We start from the raw sequence: 22,966 nt of genomic DNA, 5'->3' as shown, positions 1-22,966 counted from the left end.
TTCCTCAATGTGACTTATTTAGTTTACATGTTGTTCAGCCTGAGGTGGTCTATATTGCTGTTAAGGTGCTTGTGGTATGTATTGATTTTGAGCACCTTGGTTTCCACCCCAAGAAAAGTTTGGGTGGTTCCTCCAGTTGGAATTGTAAGTGTTCCCATATTGGTTTGTTTGGTCCATATTTGCATTACCCACAAAGCAGACATACTCTGGATTAACTGGTCATATGTCGCCCGTGTGACCCTCTCCACATGCTTCACAAAACACTTGAACTTGTTGCACTGGTTGAGCTTGTTGCTTGTTAATAACCAAGGTCATCTGATTAACTTGGTTGGTCAGTGTAGAAATCTGCGCTAATAATGCCGAGACGACATCTAACTCGAGAACCCCTACAGATTTTTGCACCGTGTGTCTGCCCATTTCTCCTTGCCAATCCGGATTACTTTTGGAGAATTTGTTCAATAATGCATATATCTCGTCAAAGCTTTTCTCCAACACTTGACCTCTAGCTGCAACATCTACCGCAATTTTTGTCTCAGGATGTAGCCCTTCTATGAAAGTGTGAGCTAACACTTCATTTGTTTGATTATGATGAGGACAACCTCTGAGCAACCCATTGAACCTATCCCAAGATGAGTATAGAGACTACCCCACTTTTTATTTGAAGTCGACAATCTCACTTCTGATCTTTGCAGTTTTGCTTGAAAGGAAGAGCCTTGCCAGAAATTTCCTTGCCAGATCATTCCATGATGTAATAGAATTAGTTGATTCTGCCTTCATCCATCGCTTTGCTTCGCCCAATAGAGAAAATGGGAAAAGTGTGAGCCTCACATAGTCTGGAGTGACCCCGTTAGTTATGTAAGTATCAGTAATCTCCAAAAAGTTCAGGATATGTATTGTGGATCCTCGTGTGGAAGACCCATAAACTGCACATTCGCATGAAGTAGCTGGATCATGCTCTGTTTCAGCTCAAAGTACCTAGTGATTCTGGGCTTCACAATGATGGAGGTGATATTAGCAATGATGGGCATCGCCACCTCCTGAACAGCCATGTGTTGCTCCTCTGCCATGTTCACAGAAAATTGAACGAGTGCCTGAAGATTATTTGTATCCCTTACTTCCCTCAATCTCCTATGAAATGTTCTCTTAGGTTCGGGGTCGAAGCCATTGAGTTTGTCCTGGCTTCTGACCCTGCGCATTCAATTGAAGTTCTTGAGTTCAGAGCAACAATCAAGTAACGTTAGACTTGACGAAATAAATAATTAAAGCAAAAACTAGAAAGTAGTCGATATTCAAGTCCCCAACAACGGCGCCAAAAACTTGTTGCTCCCAAACCTACACACAAATATATGTGGTCGACAAGTAATATAGGATTGTAAGTCCAGATATCGTATCCACAGGGACTTGTGATTAACTACCAACTAAATTAAACCAAACAATTAATCTATTCAAGCAAATCATAAAGTATGAATATTTAAAAAAAATTTAATCTAGAGTAACAAATTAAGAGATTAAAGAAAACAACGACAAGCTTAAAGACGAATTCAATGTGAATGAATATTCTAGAGCTATAAGTTAGCTAACAATCCCGTTGAGTTTTTCACTTAAACTGTCTAATTAATTTATCTGGTTTATTGGTTGACATGGTTAATATTGCTCGTAACCTTCTCCCGAAGTACAACTCGCTTACTCAAGCTAATCTAACGCCTATATTCCTATAGAAATAGAATTAACAAAAACGCATCAATAATTTCTGTATAGTAACCAAGCAAGGCGATTAAGTATATTCCTATTCTAACCGCAAATCCGCCCCCCTCAGAGTTAAGATCTTGATCTACTCAATCTTATATGCAATCTAGAATTACCTCTCCTGAGTTCAATCTTAGATTCTTAGATAGTATTTAATTGGTGATCAAGCAATCAAATAATTAAGTACAAAATTGATTAAATAAACCAATATGATAAACTAATAAGAACAATTCAAGCTTCAAACTACAACGTACATGTAGCACCCAAAACTCTAGAATTAATAAACTATGAGATTAAAGGAAAAGAAGAGAAGAAAAACTAGTTAGAAGCATCCTCCAAGCGTGATGTTCTCACCTCCGGTCGCAAAACTCTTTTCAAAAATGGTATTTAATGACTATTTATATGTGTAGGGAAGAGACCTAGACGAAATAACCAAGTCCAAAATCAAATAGGAGACAAAGTAGGTTTTAAAAATCCGGAACACGCTCGCCACGGGCCTCGCCTCGCGACGCAAAACGCGAGCTTCACCTCACTACACACTGTGCCTTGCAAGCTCTATCGCGCGCTTGGTCTCGCTGTAAGCCTCGCGTCGCTCGCTCAAACGCGAGCAAGAAAGCTCGCCTCACCTGCTCTATAGCGAGCTAAGTATCTCGCTACGCCTATTGCTGCTTCAATTCAATTTTGTTGCCAACTTTTTCAATTCCTTTCTCATTCTCATTTCTTACTTTTCAACTCTTCCTTTGCCTTGTTTCTTATTGTCTTCTTTTGCATTGGTCTTCAACCCTTGTAATGTGGTTGCCAAAGAAACAAGATTACATGCTCAAAGGGGTTAACTACGATACATAAAAATTAGGCGGGTAAACTATATATATCTGTCTCAACAAAGACACGCCTATATCACTTCCAAAACTGAACAACGCTACTATTTCGCTTTGCAAACACACGGGGTAAGTTCTAGACATCAAATGCAATGCATAGAATAACACACAAACCTCACATACACATGGCACATAACTCACTCAGGATTGGACTCATCAAGGCACTCTAGTCAAAGCAGTTAAGTAAATTTAAGATCATACGATTTAAGATACTTATACAAGAATCAAAAACTGAGCCTAAGCGTCACAACCAAAGTACTCACAATTCTCAAGGCATAACAAAGTCAAGAGATATTGCTCCAATTCAATTCATAGCACAATGGCTCCTACTCCTAAAAAAATAAAACTACTTACACCCGATTCAAATAAAACCCTTGAAAAAGAACCGCGGCACAAAGAAAAACCAAGGGGGGCTTATTACACTACCTAACAAAAGAAAATCTTTTTGTCGTTTTTTCTTTCAACTTAAATCCCTCAAGAAACCTGTCAAATGAGATCCATAGTTGGGAAAAGTCCAAAATTTTATGATTTTTTTTTCATTTTTTTTTTCAAAAACTACTACACTCAGAACAAGTACTACAACTAAGCTAAGATAGCACAGAAAATCACCCGGATAATCTCCTCACCCTACACTTAAAATTGTGCAATGTCCTCAATGCACACTATAAATAACAAAAAGGTAAAATAGACTCCCTGATAGGCCAAAGGCCGAAGATTTAGCAGCTCATGGGATACTCAGACTTCTCTCAGGTATGGTCCTTTGTGCGGGTACCTCACACTTAGTTTCAACCACCTGCTCGCTTTTGCACTCGCCTATTGCCTTTGACTCCATGCTCCTACTCCTACAAAACACAAAAACAACACTACAAAAAGAAAAACACAATAAAAAAATAAACAAAAAGAAAAAGAAAAAAATAGAATTGGGTTGCCTCCCAACAAGCGCTTGATTTAACGTCGCTGCACGACGCCATCACTTTCACCATTTTTTCTTCCACTTTGAGGATATGAATTGCGCCCCAAATTTTGCATCAATTTTTCTATCATGTTCCTAGGGCGGTGGTATAAAAATAAAGGAACCAAGCAATAGATATCGCATCTTGCACTTCTTGGCCCTTAAGTGAGGAATGTCATTTTGTCTTTAGTGTGGCAAATTTTAGAATATAAGGGTCTTGTTCTTCATCTATACATCTCTCCAAAGGCTCGATCTCCATGTCTCCATCCAAACATAATGTAGAAAATGATTAGAATGAGGACCAACACGCCCCAACTCCAAAACTGTATTATTTTTGACATCCTCAATATTATATACTTCCTCAACCTCAGCATCATCTATAAGAACATGGTCTAATAATTGGTATTCTCGTTTTAGCTCCTCAATTTGGCCTAGAAGATCTTTTTCAACTTCACACAACTCATCACTAAATTGTTGGGCGTTATACGCATCAACCTTTACACTCAATTGAGCCTTCAAGCCGCGAATAGAACTGCCAAATTGGTCGATCTCTTATCCCAGTTCAGCTCTTCCTTCTATAAAGTGTTGCATCTCATTCGTAATTTTCTCACGGAGACCTCCATATTCCTCTAATAATTTCATGTGCATATCAAGAATGCGAACATCATGTATCACATCATCCAATTCATTACTCATGTCAAACTCACAAGAATTATTAGAATAAACATAAGAAGGGATTGGAGTAGGATAACAACACTTAGGACAATTATTTCAATTACCACCACAAATAGTACAGGATTGAGATGGTGCACACAACTCGGTCCTCGAAATATTTTTATAATATTGCCACAAGTGGGGTCCTTTACAGTATGGACAAGGATCACAAAAACAAGAATACTTACTATCCCACCACTTTTCGTTCAAAGATGCCATGTAAAAAATAAATAATACTAACTACATTAAACTAAAATTAAAAAAAAAATTAAATAGATAAAAAATAAAAGTCTAATCTAGTAAAATATCAATTTCTAAGTCTCCGGCAACGGCGCCAAAAATTTGTTGCTCCAAAACGCACGCACAAATATACGTGGTCGACAACTAATATAGGATTGTAAGTCCAGATATCGTACTCACATGGACTTGTGATTAACTACCAACTAAATTAAACCAAACAATTAATCTATTCAAGCGAATCGTAAAGTATGAATATTTAACTAAAATTTAATCTAGAGTAACAAATTAAGAGATTAAAGAAAACAACGACAAACTTAAAGACAAATTCAATGTGAGTGAATATTCTAGAGCTATGGTTTAGATAACAATCCCGTTGAATTTTTCACTTAAATTGTCTAATTAATTTATCTAGTTGACAAGGCTAATATTGCTCGTAACCTTCTCCCGAAGTACAACTCGCCTATTCAAGCTAATCTAACGCCTATATTCCTATGGAATTAGAATTAACAAGAACCCATTAATAATTCATGTATAGTAACCAAGCAAGATGATAGAATTCCCTCTCCCGAGTTCAATCTTAGATTCGTAGATAGTATTCAATTGGTGATCAAGCAATCAAATAATTAAGCGCAAGATTGAATAAATAAACCAATATGATAAAATAATAAGAACAATTCAAGCTTCAAACTACTATGTTCATGTAGCACCCAAAACTCTAGAACTAATAAATTATGAGATTAAATGAAAAGAAGAGAAGAAAAACTAGTTAGAAGCCTCCTCCAAGCGTGATGTTCTTGCCTCGGTTCGCAAAACTCTTTTCAAAAATGGTGTTTAATGACTATTTATATGTGTAGGGAAGAGCTCTAGACAAAATAACCAAGTTCAAAATCAAATAGGAGATAAAGTAGACTTTAAAAATCCGGAACACGCTCGCCACGAGCTTCGTCTCGCGACGCAAAATGCGAGCTTTACCTTGCTACACATTGTGCCTTGCAAGCTCTATCACACGCTTGGTCTCGCGGTAAGCCTCGCGGCGCACGCTCAAACACGAGCCTCACCTGCTCTATAGCGAGCTAAGTATCTCGTTACGCATGTTGCTGCTTCAATTCAATTTTGTTGCCAACTTTTCCAATTCCTTTCTCATTCTCGTTTCTTACTTTTCAACTCTTCTTTTGCCTTGTTTATTTTTGTCTTCTTTTGCATTGGTTTCCCATCCTTGTCTCAATTATTCTTTCTTCGTCAATAATTTTCTTATTATTATATAATCATAAATTCATTATTTTTGTGCATGAATTACACTTTAAATATTAACTTTACTCCAATTTCATCTACAATGTACCTACACATAAAATAAACTCAATTAAATATAAATATAGTATAGTTTAGCATTAAAATCCCAAAATATAAAATAAGTAATGCACTAAAAATACGAAATTATAGCCAAACATCAATAGACTAGCGTTGAGATTGAACATTCATAGTACCTTTGAGGAGGTGATAATGATATAAAGTGCTCAATATGTGCAAGGGGCGGATCCAAAAATTAAAAGTTGTGGTACCACTATTTTACACATATAATATTCATACAAATCCCGAATAGCTATTTTACACATATAATATTCATACCACTACTAGCTACAAAGACCGAATAGGAAGGATTAGTCGATTCAGTTAGTGTTTGGTTAATTCGAATTAGGTCTTTCACTCATAAAGCAAATTCAAATATATTATAAAAAATTACAAATAAAATTTTATGAAAGAGCGCCTCTAACTAAAAAAAATGCTTAAAGAGTAGTTTAATTACTATATATTCTTAGTTTGACTAAATTAATTTACCTTTATTATTCTTGGGTTAATATTTTCATATTAATTGTCATATTATAAGACAATTATTTTCAAAGCAAAACCTTTAACGTTTAATCTATGATAATAAACTCAAAATAACTATTGATCAAGCCAATTTATTTTTTTAAATCTAATAAAAGATATTGTTCAAATTATACTCCAATATATAAATTAATTTTGTGTCATTAAGAATAGAGATTATATGCTAAGTCAAATCAATCTAAATTGCCTATCAAAAAATGTTGCTAACGAACTGAGGTATGATCAATCTGTTATGTGGACGCCAACTCCAAGTTCCTTCTCTTCTTTCTTTTTTCAAGTCACAATCAGAATGATGACATTCTTTTTTGCTTTAGAAAGGAGATAGAAACAGAGGGCTGTATAAAGAAATTTAAAAAATGAAGAAGACATATTAGCAAATAAAAAGGAAGAAAGGGAGGACAAGAAAGTGAAGGGAAAAAAAAGGAAGAAGAGGTGGGCCTAGAGCTAAATAAACTAAGAGTAAAAAAATCTTAATAACTAGAATAAAAGGTAAAAATAAAGAAGACGCTATAGTAGGATTTGAACTCGCATCCATGCCGCTAGAGCCTTTCAGTGACACCCGAAATTACTTAGTTATTTTTGATTGCCATTCTAACAATATAATCGTTTTCTCACAGAAGCGAGTGGGTGACGTAGCACCCCTACCTCATAAGGTAAATTCGCCCCTGAATTATTTAGTTGATCAATGGTAATATTCACAATGTTATCAAAAAAAAAAATACAATTTGATGTGTAGAATTTCTTTGTTTACTGAAATAATTCGAATGCATGAAAAATATTAAAAGTGAAATATTTTGAATCTCGATATCTAAATAATCTATTTGACAATTTGCCGCTAAACTTTCACGAATTCGAATTTCAAAGGCGTAAGATAATAAAACAATTTAGACATAGGAAGGTAAGACAAAGACAAAGTGAAGAATTTAGATTTTCGAGCCTCAACCTTTGCAGCTGCCAAGCCTTATCTATTTCAAGTTTCAACACTGGTAATGTCCACTTAACAAAAATAAAATGAGAATATTCAATTTGGGTTATTAGGTGGAGAAACAAAACAAAGGATTTTTTTTCGTCCCATTTCACGTGACATATCCATTTTGGAAGAGTAAGACAATTTTCTGTTTACTGCAACAGTGCAATTTTTTTTATGGATCTTTAACAGACTGAAATTCTAAGTTTTCTGAATGTATTTATGATATAATCCTGATATCTAACTCATAATGTATGTTGGCTCGTTTTAGTCAGCTAAATTAATTAGTCGATTGGTTTTTTATTAGCAAGCTCTTTTTTACTTGTTAAATAGAAGACTATATACGAATTAATCAATTACCATATCTAAAAATCCCGTTTCGTCTTCTTCTTTTTTTTCTTTTTTTTTTTAAAAAGAGACAATTATTACACATGAAAGGAGATTACAAGATGGAAAATCAAACTTCTATCATCAAAATAAAACATCAAATAACCAACCAATTGAACTATTAAGATTCATGAACTTCATTCTCTTGGGCATTGTTCGAAAAGATGCCACAAATTCATTGCTTCTTAAAATGTGCATACTTGATAGATCGAAGAGGAAGGTGAAAAGTTTAAGTTGAGCATATCATAACCAACTTGTTGAATAATATCTGCTTGCAATCATGAAAAAACTCATGCAACCATGAAGTTTTGGAAGGCAAACTTACTCTTACATTCAAGATCTTCAGTTTGGGCCTTAGGCCCATAACACAGCTCTTTTAGACCACACTATTTTCAGCATTAATCCAACGGAAAAGGGTCAAAATTGTCCTCGAACTATCGAAAATAGTTTAAATATGCCATCCGTTTTGTTTTTGGTACCAAATTTGTCCTCGACGTTTAAAAATTAGATCATTATTGCCTTAAAAACTAACGGCTGCCACATCAGCTTTTTGACATATTTAAATATTACAAAAAATAATTAAAATTGCCCTCGAACTATCGAAAATAGCTCAATTATATCCTCCGTTTGTGTTTGGTACCAAATATATCATAGACGTCTAAAAATTAGACCATTACTGCCCTAAAAACTAACGGTCGTCACATGAGCTCATGTGAACAACAAAAGTCTATCTCCAACATACGGTCCTCCATCTTGACAAAAGCCCCCACGGAAAAAATTTCTTTCTCCATTTTCATTCTTTGACTCATTTAAGTGTTGCTCCTTCCAAATAATTAAAGTTACATCAATCTTATTATGAGAAATTTAGTTGGGCTATTCTTAAGATTCACAAATCTGTAAAAACTTTTAATAAAATATACAAGAAATAAAATACCAACTTTAATCACTTAAAATCATAAATCTTATCACAAAAATGGTAGAGAACAACAAAAGTTGCATATTGCAGTACTCCCATGGCTAGCTATCCAAGCTCATAGCTCAAAAATGTCACAAATTAGTTGCAGAGATACACCCTCTTAAAAACAACTCTCATAAAGAACTCGAAAACTATTAGAATGAGACCATCCTCTAAAATACTATACCCTTCCCACTTTCAGCCGTCATCAACAGAAAAAGAAAAGAAGGCCGGCGACAAATAAGACCTAGATCCAAAACCTCATAAAAAGATAAACTTTTTAGACACCACCTAATCCTTCCCCTCCTCACTAGCCTAGCTAGCAGGCCACCTGAAGTGCTTCACTGCTCCTCCACGGGAAATGCAACAACCCCTCACAGGAAATGGGTTCTTACGGGCAGAGAAAGTTTTTTTCTGGGTCATATTGTACTAGCATGTCAACATGATTATAATATTTAAATAGGTCCAAAAGCTTATGCGACAACCATTAGATTTTAAGGTAAGGACATATTTGGTACCAAACACAAACGAAGGATATAATTGAGCTATTTTCGATAGTTTGAGGGCAATTTTGACTATTTTTCATAATATTTAAGTATGTCCAAAAGCTGATGTGGCGGCCGTTAGTTTTTAGGTCAATAATGGTCTAATTTTTAGACGGCGAGGACAAATTTGGTACAAAAAATAAACAGAGGGTATATTTGAGCTATTTTCGATAGTTCGAGGGCAATTTTGACCCTTTTCCGTTAATTCAAATTAAAGGGGCAAGAACAAAGAAGTCAAATACGTGGACTGACCAGTTTTTGAACTGGTAATTAAAAAATAACAGTGTTTGTAAAGTAATTCGAAAATAGCCATTATTTAATGCAAAGATAAAATCTGAACTAGTGGAAACACACAAAAAAATTCCGCATAATATGTCGGATTATGGAACTTTTGCGTATGAAATTCCAGCATATTATATTGGAATTCAACACATTATTAATTGAAGAATTAACCCAAATAGCCACCCTCCCAACCGATTAAACTAAAAATAATCGGTGGAGGTATAATATATGTATAATTTGTGTATTATACGTGTATAATCATTGTATTATCTATGTACATGGCTATAAAAAGTAAATAATGAATATGAATCACAATTTGTGTAAAGATCTCTTATTAATTCCGGTATATTATGCTGAAATTTTATATGTAAAAAATTCTAATTCCAGCAAATGCTGGATATTTTTTGAATTTTAACTAAGAATATCTTTAGCGGGCGTAAATAGCTAATTTTTTTAAAAAAATTATGGTTAATTTTCAAATAGCGGGCGTAAATCAAGCTAATTCAGAATTTCTTAGAACAAAGAAACGTACGAATTACGATGAAGGAAAATATAGGCCCAAAAGAATCAAAGACAAGTTCTCTGTGTTCTAGAATGTTTTATGGCCCACGTCATGCTGTATACTATGTTCTAAGATATTTCAATAAAAGAAAAGAAGAAATTGAATCCTCAGTATATTCGTGAATGGAAGTACTATAACTTATCGATTTGTCGAACTTCTTAATCATAAGATAATCAATTATAAAGTTAATTAGTTTATCAATTTAATAGTTGATTACTCATTTTATTCACAATAGCTAATATTAGAAGTGTATTAAATTCAGCCGCGAACTACTAAATCACATTTAAATTGTGAATCTGCCATATAATATTTAAAGAAGACATAAAATATTTTCTTTTACTTATTATTAGAAAAAAAAGCATATATACTAACCAGTAATACAGTGTGCCATGGCGATAGATATAAAAAACAGTGGGTTTCGCTGATAGAATATACGTACATAATTTTATATATGTATATAGTTTAAAGTTTTTATGCTGATGTATACATATAATATATTTTCCTTTCTATTCGGATAATCTGGTAGAAGAATTAATGAAAAAAGAAAAAAGAAAAGAAAAAAAGAAGAAATAGCATGAAAAAGTAATGTCATGCACCACCGATTAACAGCTACTTAGCTGTCGATCTCTAATCATTTCGTTGCGAACACCGACTTCGGCATTGGGCGCTGTGAGTTTCTTTGTAACCCTAACGCCCTGTTACCGATTAATCTTTAATTGTTTCCCTTTTGATTCATTCGTTTTTTGTTTCTCAATTTATTATACCGATCTTTACTGGAGTGCAGAAACTGATAACAATTTTGTAACTTTTCATGTTAAAGTATACTTGTGGAACTCTATAGTAATTTGGATAATCATTGTTTACAAAATAGTGAATTTTGTTTGCGTATCATATTTCAATTTTTTTAGAACTATCTGTTCATTGTTCTGCTATGTTATTCAGGCTCATAGTATCACTCTGTTCTCATAGCTTAGTGTTTTTAATGACGGTAGTGTTCGGGCCAACTTGAGCACGCTGTTACCTCTAACAAGCACAGATACCCACCAAGGCTTAGGCAAATATGAAGAAATCGCCTAGTGTTTTTTTACATCCGCTAGGATTTGAACTGAGATTTCTTGTAGCATATTGTACGCTGGATAAAAGGGTATTGATGCATAATATTCCCAGCAACAGAAAAGGTTGTGATACTGTAGTGATAAATAATATTCTGAGAAACAGAAAAAGGGTAGTGAATAATATTCTACTTTTTTTTAATGACGGTGGTGTCTTCCACCGAGTATCTGCTACCTCCACCGGCACGTAATACATAATTTTCTTAATGATAGTGGTCTCAACCACCCCACTTTAATGTTATTTCTTTTTGGAGTTTAATTTGGAGGTTTGGTAGTATTTAACTTTGAAGCAGTTGCTACTTTACTTAGATGTTAAATATTAGGAACATGGGAATCAAGATACGAATAAAAAAAATGGGAATCAAGATATGAATCAAAGAGTATCCCGTCAAAGGTATTACATTCAGCACCTCACTAAACACTCCGTCGGTTCTATTTTATATGAAACTCTTTCCTTTTGGGAGACGTCCCAAAATGCTTGAAGTAATGCCATTTCTATGCAACATTCACCATTTTGAAGAATTCAAATTCCTTGAACTATTCAAATTTTATACTCTTTCTCAATCATAGTTATTTTCAACCAGTACTTCAATAGTTTCTTCCAGTATCATCTATATAATTTAAGAAAGTCTATTAACATTTTAAACTCCGGGCCCAATCAAACTTCTTCATATGAAATGGGGCGGGTACAGTATATTTCTGTTTACCACCATGTTTGGTGTATCTATTAAGTTCTTACTACAAAACTCTCGAACAGCCTTCTCTATAGTGCCCGAAGAAGTTGAACATGTTATGTGTTTAAGGGTCGAACTTAACCATTTTTTCCGGTGTATGTGCTTATCAAGTCTGTGTATTTACTGTATTATGTGCATGAACTAAGTTGTTTGATAAGCGGTAAAATATTTCATATTAATTCTGCATGTAAATATGTTTACTGTATGCTTCCATATGCAGGTCAGTATGGGAATATATTTGAGCAGTCCGAAAACTGAAAAAGCGTCTGAGGATGGTGAGAATGACAGACTAAGATATGGCTTGTCATCAATGCAAGGCTGGCGTTCAACTATGGAAGATGCTGTAAGTGCATTCATGTGTGCATTTTCGCAGTCTTTTGTAATCCTTAAATTTCCATCACTGTTTGCCGCAAGATGGACCTTCTATGCCTTTGAGAAACTTAAATTGTCATCACTTTTCAGCCATCATGTTTTACCATTGTCGTGTACCTGATACAACGACTTTCAAGTGGCTTTGGCTTCAGTATTGTCAGTTTCTTAATATCTTGCTTAGGAATTATAGTGGACAAGATTGCTAATATGAGATGTTATATAGCATGCAGTTTATCCACATTTGGACACTTCCACTTCCTTCTTTGGTGTATATGATGGCCATGGAGGTAAGAAACCTATTCTTCTGATATAGGACTTGATATAGGACTTAACTGTCTTTTGCTAGCAATGCTGGTCTTAGTTTCTGCATGCATATTAGGTGGCACTTAATATTTACTACCTATGTTTTAACTCTTATCCTTCCTCTTTTGGACAACATATGAGCTTTTGACTTCCATGTTATTTCTTTCACCAAAGTTTTGTATTCTTGAAGATAATGCTCAGTTCTCTTTACTTTGCTGAAACTTTGAGATATGGTAATGTTTTAGTTACAGATATGCCGCAATCGAGGAACTTGTATCTTTTGACTACATGTGTCATGTATTGTTGCTTTACATCTATGTTCTTTTCTAGTTTCCCCTGCACTGAAGCAGGAAGTCACTTTAATGTTTTATTAAATATGTTTTCCTTGTTGTCTTGTAAACATTAATTTGAGTAGTAGAGGGCACAATTCATTAGAGAAGTCTCAGTGTATCAGTGTCGTCCATCTAGATTCTGTCCAAAAACTGGGAAAACAATATGACCTTTGTATATAAGGGTATTTCAAAGAAGTAAAAGGAATAGAATAAGTAATTCATACTTAAGTATCTGCCCGTCCTTCACTTTCTCCTCAGAAGTTGGATGTCCTCTTTCCATAGTTCTTTGATATCCATGAGGGGGTTATTGCCGATTTTTGAACTGTTCTTCAGTTGCCGTACCTTGTCCAAGGACAGAAGTTATATAATTTTACATTTTCAGTTGCTTAATTCTGAATACTTTCTTTGATCTGCTTTCCCATGAAGCTTTATACATCTTGAACCTCTTGCAGACAACTATCTTTTAGCTTGTTCATTCTTTCTTCCTCTGAACAGTCCCCATCTCCAACAAAGTTATAAAAAACAAATTTGAACAAGGATGATAATGCTCTGTCTTGTATCTTCATGCTATTCCAAGTGAAGCAGCATTTTACATGAATTCTCTTCTTATCATCAACTTGTCCTTGATTAAAGTGTTGTTTCCTGCAGAGCTGACTTTCTTAGGTGCAATTAACTTTTTACTCCTGCTTCCATAGCAACTTGTCCTTGGGCTGTTTTCGGTTGTTTTGACTGCCTTCACCACCATTTCCTGCAGTGGCCCAGTTCTTATTACTAACTTCTGATAACTTTATTCACCCAAATATAATCCGCCAGATTTTGTGTCAAAATCAGCAAATGCTATCCTCTTGATGGAGAAATTTCTCACAAAAGTGAATGGGTATCCGTTTCTCCCTTTCAGAGAAGAACTGATCATCATGTTTTCTATTGAACTTGGTAATTCATGTTCCTGGTCCTAAGTAAAACGAAGAGCATCTTCCATGACCCATTTTCCCTCATTTCCTATCTGGCTTCGGAATATTCTCGACATAGCACTTCTTTCAATGCCCAGACCTTCAAAGCCATTTTTGCTAATATACCTGGCTGAAAACTCTTATTTTCCTCTTATTGTCTCCCTTACTTTTTTTTATTTTTAATTCCACTCTGCTAAATAAGCACCACCCCCTTGTTTCAGATAGCTATAGAGTACTTTTGAAGTATTTCCGTACAACTTACTAAATGTAGTTTTATTGTTTTCTTCTTGATCACTTTCAGGAATTGACTTTGAAATCTAAACAAAGTATTGTTTGTAACTTTGTATACCGATTGAGTGTCAACTTCGATGATTTTGAAACATATTTCTTCTTAAGTGAAATGTGCTAAGATACTCTCCAATTGCAATATTGTTGGTAATCTAACTCTGAAAGCACTCTTAAGAGGAGTGGGACTCAATTTGCCATGTCTCCTTGCTCTTTCCATTTTCTTTTTGGTTCTTTCAGTACGTCCCAATGTTCTGTATCCATCACAGGAAAGCTGTGTCAACTGCAAATAGGAGTAGTTTGAAGTCACTTTCACTGTCTTTCTGCAGCTAGAGATATTTTTTGCAGCGAGTCTCTCTAATTAGCCCTTCATAGGCCACGTCTTCCACAGTCCTCTGCAAATTATCATTTTCTTGAAGAGGGTCCTTTCCAGGTTATCCTCAATATTTCTTGTTTCTCTCCCTGATCAGAGCCTTTAGGCATCCAGTTGAGGAATAGCTCATTTGTTATTGATGTAAACAGCTATTTAATTTAGAGTCTAAGAGATCAGGAAATCCTGCATCTCTTCACTTTATGCAATCAATGCTTTCTTCCTTCAAACAATACTGCTGGATTTCAAGCTATTTTTCACCTCCTCTAATTGCAACCATGCGAAGGGAACGGATACAGTTCCAGTCCGTTGTTTACTTTATTATTTATTAAGTAGCTCTCTGTAGTAACATTTTGCTTAGACCCAATATTAACACTTAATAAGGTTCTTCACTTTTGTAGGTGATGAAGTTTCTAAATTTTGTGCCAAGTTTCTTCACCAAGAGGTTCTTAATCATGAAGCATTCTCAGTTGGGGATGTAGGCACTTCTATGCAGCATGCTTTTCTCAGGTCGCCTCAGGCCTAGTATTTCACATTTAATTTAACTTTTCATCTTATGCCGCAATGTAATCCTTGACCTAGTGTATGCAAGGCAGCAGGAAGGTGTCATTCTCGTGTAATTTTCATGTTCTCATCAGCCTGGGGTGCTGAGCCAGGACAGGCAATTACATATTCAAGTATCCCCTAAGCTTGCCGATCTAACAAAGTATGATGCATGTTGGAATGGGCTTATATTTTTGTACTGCTATGAGATTTCTTTCGATTGATTCTGATGATTAAACTGGCTTCTTGACCAAAATTGGGCACTTTTACTGCTAAAGGTTTCTAGCATTAGTGTCCCTTTGGGTCCTCCAGATATTACATGTTAACTAGCTGTCACTCTTGAATTTTTCTACTATAATTTGTTAGTACGAGGGTGTTAATGTGGTAAAATATTAATGGCTTTTTCTGAAAAAGGGGTTTTCCATGTTATTAGATAGCTTCTTTTCACATTGTTATGAGCTTCTTGTCTGTATGTTTGTTAGTCTGACCTTATGTGTGTTCTCCATGCAGAATGGACGAGATGATGCGTGGACAAACAGGTCAGAGAGAATTAGCCTCTTTGGCGGAAAAGGACCAAGCTAAGGAGATAATAGAGGGTTTGATATCTCCTCCCAAGAGTGGTGAATTCAAGGGGCAAATGGATTGCATGTCTTCAGATGAGGTATCAGTCCCATCCTTTATTTGTTGTGTCGATCTGTAGCTGCATGGTGCATTGCATATGTTTGTGGCTACAAACACATTCTTTCCGCTATTAATGAATTGTAGGGTCCTACTCATTGGAAACAATTTGAAGAGCCTGACTTTAACATTTTGGAAAAAAAAGTTTCATCTTTTGAGTACTTGAATTTGTAATTTCCTGCATTCTTACTCCAGGTTGTCATGTCATACCATGTCCAAATCAGTCGTCGTGTTCTTTTATGAATGTTATTGTACTGGAAACATCTTTCTTAGTCTTGAACTTCACCAAATATTTGTGAATCGGTAGTTTTGTCTGACAATTATTTCAGAATTGATGCCAAGGTAAATTGGTCAGAACTTTTGATACTGTGCAAAAGTGAAACCTTGTGGCAATTGGATTCCTAACTTATATTTTCTTCACACATATATCTAGCTATTCTTCCATGTAAACAAGAGAAAGAGGAAGAGAGAATTGTTGGAATGTTCCGCTTGATTTTTCCTTAATAATTGGGGGTTTAAGTAGTTTGTACACATGTTCCAAAATAGGAAATGACACATAATTAAAGGAATTGAATCTCTTGAGTGATTCCATAATTGATTGTAATGGATGTACATAATATTTCCTAGTGTCTTTAAGAACATAATATGTACTCTGCTACATATTGTATTCTGCTAGCTTGTTTCAAATTTATTTGATCCTGAAGACTTGAAGTGATTATGTTAAGATATTTGCCAACTAGTGATCTGAATGAACGAAAGCTCATAGTAATATATGCTGACTCAACGTCTTTGCCTGATACTCCTCTCTCTCTCTCTCTCTCTCTCTCTCTCTCTCTCTCTCTCTCTCTCTCTCTCTCTCTCTCTCTCTCTCTCAACTTGTGAAGCATGAAATTCTAATGAACATGTACTGTGGCTTGATAGTCATTAGCTAGTTTCACGGTCCTTTACCTTCAAATTTCAAATCCCACACATGGTCAAGGCCACGGCTCGAAATTCTGCTCCCTCGATTTGGCTCCCGCATCGTGCTTCTTACTCTTTCAAGATAGTAAATTGTCTCCGATTAAGATGCAGTATGCTGGGATAGATCCTCTACTTAAAGGAGATCCTGCACAGTATGTATCAGAATATTGAAAAAATCTGTGTTTGTCCCCTGTTCTCATACGATAGTCCTTGTAAATAGATCCATTGATATATCTTACCTTTAAAGAAACAGATCCATTGATATACCTTATGCGGAGAAGTTAAATGACTTTCATAAGCACCTGGAGAAACTGGTTAACCACACGAACAACTAATAAGAAGTCTCGTCTAGTAATTGTAGAGAGCTCAATTTACCAACAATTCTCTGATAGACTGATGCATCTTGAGCTTTTGGACACTCCATCTGTCCAATACACAACAAGGATGTACTTCAACATTATATTGGATATTTGATGCTAACATTAGATTGTGCCACCTCGATGCCTAGAAAGTGTTTCAATTTCTCCAAGTCCATAATCTGGAAGTAACTGGTGATATGCTGTTTAAGTACAATACTTTTACGATCATCACCTGTTATGACAATGTCATCAATATAAACCACAAAGAAATGCATCTGCCATGAGAAGAAAGTCAGTACATTATGAAAATCGACGTCATTTTGAAGCAATGACAACTGTTGGATAATAGAGCTAAAACAATTAAATGACGCGTTTGGAGATTGCTTGAGGCTGTATAAAGATTAGCTTAGCTTACACTAATTCAGACTCCTCCTAAGCATCCAATGTTTGCGGTAAAGCATTCTTGTTGTGCAACTAAAGAAAGGGCTAGTGTAGTACACTTAACCACCGAAATAAGAAGTATGTCTGTAATCAAGGTCATACAGTTACGTGTATCCTTTGGCAACAAGTTGAGTTTTAAGACAATCAGTTTCCCTATCTTGGTTCATTTTGGTTCATCTTGACTGTAAACCATTCCAGGACATCCTTCTGTTGTTTTATCCAGTAACAAAGGAGCAATCTCTTGATATCATTATCATGAGAAGTAGCCGTATCTTTAATCATAGCGTGATGCTAACTGAGATAAGCCATTGCTTTTACTACAGTCTTAGGTATTGGGAGAGTGAATAAAGTTATGACAAATGCATGATATGAATGTGACAAAAAGTGGTAACTCAAAAAATAATAAATAGGATAAAGATTATAAGTGGATCGAGTACCTGCTTGAAGGACAATGAGAACAGAAGCCTCGTCTGTTAAGGGCTCAAACTTGATGTGTAAATCGGCTGAGTCGTTGGTTCAGTTAATAGAGCTGTATCATGAGAAGCAACATTAATCGAGTCAGTAATTGGAGGATTTGCTTGAGCTCGTCATGAGTAGACCAAAGAGAAGGGTAAGACTCTTGTATTTGTGTTGGAGTGGGATGAATGATGAGAATGATGTTTGGTTAAGTGAGTTTGATGGAAATTATGGAGCATTCTCGTAAAAAGTATCGTTGAAATAAAGTATCTGTTGATAGTTTAATCACAATTATTATAGCCTTTTTACAAACTAAGTGTGTGTTTGGACCAAATTTGAGTTAAACTTGCAGAAAGTTTTTCTGAAGTTGAAGCTGAAAAAGGTTTGTGGAAGTTCATGTTGTGTTTAGACATGAACTTCGCTTGGAAAATGTTTGTGAAAATTAAGTTGTGAGTGGAAGTTGAAGTACTAAAATTGTCATTTGAGCACCAAGGGTGTAGCCTAGTGGCTAATGAAGTGGGTGAGAATCATGAAGTCTCAGGTTCAAATTCTAGCTGAGGCAAAAAACACATGGTGATTTTTTCCCATCTATCCAAGCCTTGGTGGATACAGGTTACCGGTACCTGTTGCTGGTGGGAGGTGGCAGGTAAAGTAGAATTTTTGGGAATGTACTCACTACCTTGACCCTGATGCCATGCAAAAAATAGGAAGAGAAAGAATTGTGAGACTATTCCCACTAATTATTGGGGTTTAAACATTTTGTACACATGTCCTAAAGTAGGAAATGCTATATAATTACTGGAGTTGAACGCGCAATATGATTCCCTAATTAATTCTAGTTGATATATATAACATTCCCTATGTTCCTAATTGATTTTAGTTGATATATATAATATTAGCTAATCTATGTCCTTAATTACAGAATATTCTTGACATGATAAATGTTGGCTTTCTAGTCCTCTTTGAGAATCACCTATCACCAGAAAAAAAACCTGCATGACAAAGATGCCAAAGCTGAACGATGTTTAATCTTTTGGTTAATCTAGTATCATGGCGTGTTAAATACCCGTCAAATGTTGAAGTATCTTTATCTTTCTTGCCATTTCTGACTTCTGTTGAAGATTGTACCCAACCATGCTGGTTTATATTTAGGATTGAATTGTTCTAGGTTAAAAGGAAATTTATTTCCAATAATTTTAAATGCTTGTCCTCGTTTCAAACCCCAACCAGGGGCAAATAAAGTGGGAGGAAAACTATGGTTTCAGGTTTAAATCACAATGGAGGCAAGAAACATTAGGTGATTTCTTTCCCATCTGCCTAAGCTTAGGTGAGCGGGGTTACCTGGTACCTATGTTGGTGGGAGGTAGCACGGAAAACCAATGGAATAGCTGAGGTTCGGTCAAGTTGGCCCGAGCACGACCATATAAAATAAAAAACAAAGAAAAGAAGAATAGAAAAAGAAAACATGAAGAATGAATGAGAAACAAAAGTATCTTAAAGAGAATCGTTGGGTATACTATTTAATCATCAGTTGTTTTTGTTTTCCTTAAAGGTGTAAGATATATTTATCCAAAGAAAAATGACATAAGAAGCATTAAGAGGTGTCAGAAAGTACTATATAACTCCTAGTCTTGCAATGGTCTGACTAATCCAGTAGACTTCGTGGAGTTATAACTACTTAGATTCTGAAAATTTATTTTCCAACTATTTTAATTAATATACTGGAGTTTAATCTTTTGACCTTTGGCTTTTTTCCAATGTAGGGGGCAAACTCTGATTACCATGGGCCAACTGCAGGAAGCACAGCTTGTGTAGCAATCATTCAAAATACTCAACTTCTTGTGGCAAATGCTGGTGATTCTCGCTGTGTCTTATCCCGGAAGGGTCAGGTACCATTTATTTTTGTATCAGTTATATATTCTGATTCAGGATTGTAAAGTGATTTTGCATTCTGGACAAATTGTTAAAGCAGCTTGTTTGGAGTTAACATCACTGTACATGATGCTTGTCTTTCTTCTAAGTGGGCATATTTGTATTAAGCACAAAACATGTTATGCAGGCATATGATATGTCTAGGGACCATAAGCCTGACCTTGAAGCTGAAAAGCAAAGGATTATAAATGCTGGTGGATACGTCCGGTGTGGACGGGTTAATGGGAGTTTAAACATGGCAAGAGCAATTGGTATTAAAAATATTGCATTTTCTAAAATATACTATAAAAAGTATAGCCAGTTTTCCTTTTTCCCCTTGTGTTATGGCAAGTCTGATCACTTCAGTAATTTCAGGCGACATGGAACTCAAACAGAACAAATCATTGCCTGCTGAAAAACAAATAGTGACTTCTAATCCTGATATCCGCACTGTAAGTAAACAATGGCTTATGATTCCTTTCGAATCCGTGGAACAATGAAAGTTGTTGGAGGAAGATTTTCTACAGTATATTTATGTGTACAGCTAGGTGAAGGTGGAGCATTATTGCTTTTCTTTAATTATTAACTGATCAAAATGGAGAATTCTTGTCTGTGTTCCGAAGACGATTTTGCATTTAACATTTCTTTTCGTAAATTTTCCCTCAAATTAGGTTGAGCTCTGCAATGATGATGATTTCCTTGTTCTAGCTTGTGATGGCATATGGTAAGTATATCGTATCATTTTGGTTCTATCTTCCCAGTTACTGTATTTGCACCAAAATCCAATTTCTTTTAGGAAAAAATCAGTTTATTTCCTTCTAGACTTATTAGATTGCTGGGCTTAGTGTACTTGAACTTGCATACTGTTTGCTAGTAGGTTGACAAGATGTACAAGAAAAAAAATTTAGTATGGATTTTTGCAGGCTTTTGGGAAGTTCAATGGTTCTTTCTGCATGTTGTTTCCATACGTATGCAACTTTTCCAAAAAAGAAAAAATGGGGTCAACCAGGGAATGGTGGAGCTTGCATCTTTTTAATGTTATTAGAAATTCTCTGCGACATGGTTATATTCTTGTAATTAGAACGTCAGTTTACGTTAGATGCGAGTACATTGCCAGGCCCTGTTTGCACCTTTTTTGTTGTTGTATCATTACACCAGAATTTCATAATTTTGGTGCTTATATCTGTATTTCTTGTGCATTAGGGATTGCATGTCAAGCCAAGAAGTTGTGGACTTTGTTGGGGAACAGTTAAAACATGTGAGTCCTTAATTATATTATTTGCTGTTCTAAGATCACGCTTTTCAGTTTTTAAAAACTAAATGTGTCACCGTTGGTGCAGGAAAATAAGCTCTCCGCTGTCTGTGAGAGAGTGCTAGATAAATGTGTGGCGCCATCCACAGGCGGAGAAGGATGTGATAACATGACCATGATCTTGGTACAATTCAAGAAACCCTTCAAGATCGTTGCATTGAACAAGGAGCAACTACTGCCTTCTAATCAAAATTCTGAATGTAACGAAAACACAGTAGCATCTAGCAATCCTAATGCTGTACCTGCAGGATCTCAATATAATGATAATGCAGCTGAAAAAGCCTGAATTTAACTAGTGGTTACATTTAATCTCCTATATAGGAGTAGTTAAAGCTGTCAGCGTAGGCTTTGAAGTTTTGATAGAGAGGCATTCTAGAGATTTAACAAGATCTGTATATATGCTCAATTCCCGATCTTTACAGGTGTGGGGATAGGTTTCAAATAGGCGAATAATGTAACACGGGATCAATCCTCAGAGGAGTGTTTTCAGTTACCTAGTGCTGGTAAGTTTAGTCTTTTTGTCCCTTTTTCTTTTCCCTATTGTAAAGAGAACTATCACTTGATTAATAACGTTGACCCAATAAAATGTTGGATTTTCATCGTTTAGCTTATGGAGAATGCTAAAACGGAGTAGTAGGCATATTTTGGACCCAGTAAGATGTTGGTGCTGCTTTATAATAAGCTTGTGTTTGAAAGTCTGTTTAGCTAATTTGAAGTGTTTGGTCAAGCTTTTAGGAGGAAAAAAAAGTGAAAGCAGAAACAGAACCAGAAAAAAATAGCTTTTTTGTAGAAGTATTTTTTTGTGAAACATTTTTGAGAAAAATACACTTAGAAATATTTTTTATAAGTTTGGCCAAACACTAATTACTGTTTAGAAGTATTTTTAAATTAATTAGTCAAACACAAATTATTTCTCACAAAAAATACTTTTAAAAAAAAGCAATTAAGTTAGATTTTTCCGCCAAACGGACTATAAATCTCAATGGATAATGGATGATAGGGAAGTGCCCAATTTCCTATGGGTCATTACTGAATCCCAAGAAAGGAGATCAGGTTGCTCTTGAGTCTTGACTGAGAAATCATTACTGAATTCTCTGCTGCAGTTGAAAACCAATATCCCTGTCTGTCAGTTCAACAGAGTTACTGTAGAAGCAGACATTATTATGGGTCGACAAAATTCTCGTACAACCAGATCGCAGATTGCGGAAGCAAAGGATTAAGATAGCCATTAATTTGGTCTACTTTTTCAACGCCATCATTGAAAATAAAAATGGTAAGTTGAGTAGTAGTAGTAGTCGTAGTACCATTCCTTTAACAGGCAACGTGATTGAGGCGTGCGTTTCCGAAAAGGCGTGCTGCTACATACTCATTCTCACTATCTTATTTTGTTGCTCCCTCAATTGTATATTAATATATTTTATAAATTTATTCATAGAAGAATTTTATATTTTTATATTTGGAACCAATTTAGATGTAAATTTTTATTTTACTCGTTTCACCCTTAGTGAGAAACTTCTATAGGCACTCAAATGTTATGCTCCCATAAAACTTTTATTGTTCAAGTTTTTAAGGTAAAAATTGCACGGGGCGTCCTATTTGGTCGCCCTCATTTAACCTATACTCACTTTTTAAATTTTTTTTTAACTTGTACCTACTTTTTAAACAATTTCATGCCTCTTTCTCTTCCTCTCCTCCTTCGTTTTCTGAATGTTGAAGTTTGAGATATTGTTATG

The 22,966-nt window shown here is 35.3% G+C and overlaps 1 protein-coding gene across 1 annotated transcript; it reads left to right on the top strand.

Annotated features, from left to right (window-relative positions):
- The first annotated feature begins 10,645 nt into the window (after positions 1–10,645).
- LOC107807186 (putative protein phosphatase 2C 60) lies at positions 10,646–21,839 on the top strand. The gene is made up of 11 exons (XM_016631519.2): positions 10,646–10,784; positions 12,182–12,304; positions 12,557–12,620; positions 14,975–15,083; positions 15,627–15,777; positions 19,774–19,899; positions 20,070–20,193; positions 20,297–20,373; positions 20,593–20,645; positions 21,125–21,179; positions 21,262–21,839. Exons 2-11 carry the CDS (start codon positions 12,188–12,190, stop codon positions 21,517–21,519), a joined length of 1,134 nt encoding a protein of 377 aa, XP_016487005.1. The 5' UTR covers positions 10,646–10,784; positions 12,182–12,187; the 3' UTR covers positions 21,520–21,839.
- Positions 21,840–22,966: the final 1,127 nt, after the last annotated feature.

The sequence above is a fragment of the Nicotiana tabacum genome, chromosome 15 (genome assembly GCF_000715075.1).
Source record: "Nicotiana tabacum cultivar K326 chromosome 15, ASM71507v2, whole genome shotgun sequence".
In the NCBI taxonomy this organism is placed as follows: Eukaryota; Viridiplantae; Streptophyta; class Magnoliopsida; order Solanales; family Solanaceae; genus Nicotiana; species Nicotiana tabacum.
Note: the sequence above shows the minus strand (reverse complement) of the source record. Positions and strands in the feature narration are given on the sequence as shown.

Bases quoted from the DNA above. Each gene is read 5' to 3' on its own strand.
- LOC107807186 (XM_016631519.2), top strand. From the start codon at position 12,188: ATGGGAATATATTTGAGCAGTCCGAAAACTGAAAAAGCGTCTGAGGAT. The intron at 19,900-20,069 runs GTACCATTTATT...CATGTTATGCAG, and splicing joins TCTTATCCCGGAAGGGTCAG to GCATATGATATGTCTAGGGA. The intron at 20,646-21,124 runs GTAAGTATATCG...CTTGTGCATTAG, and splicing joins CTAGCTTGTGATGGCATATG to GGATTGCATGTCAAGCCAAG.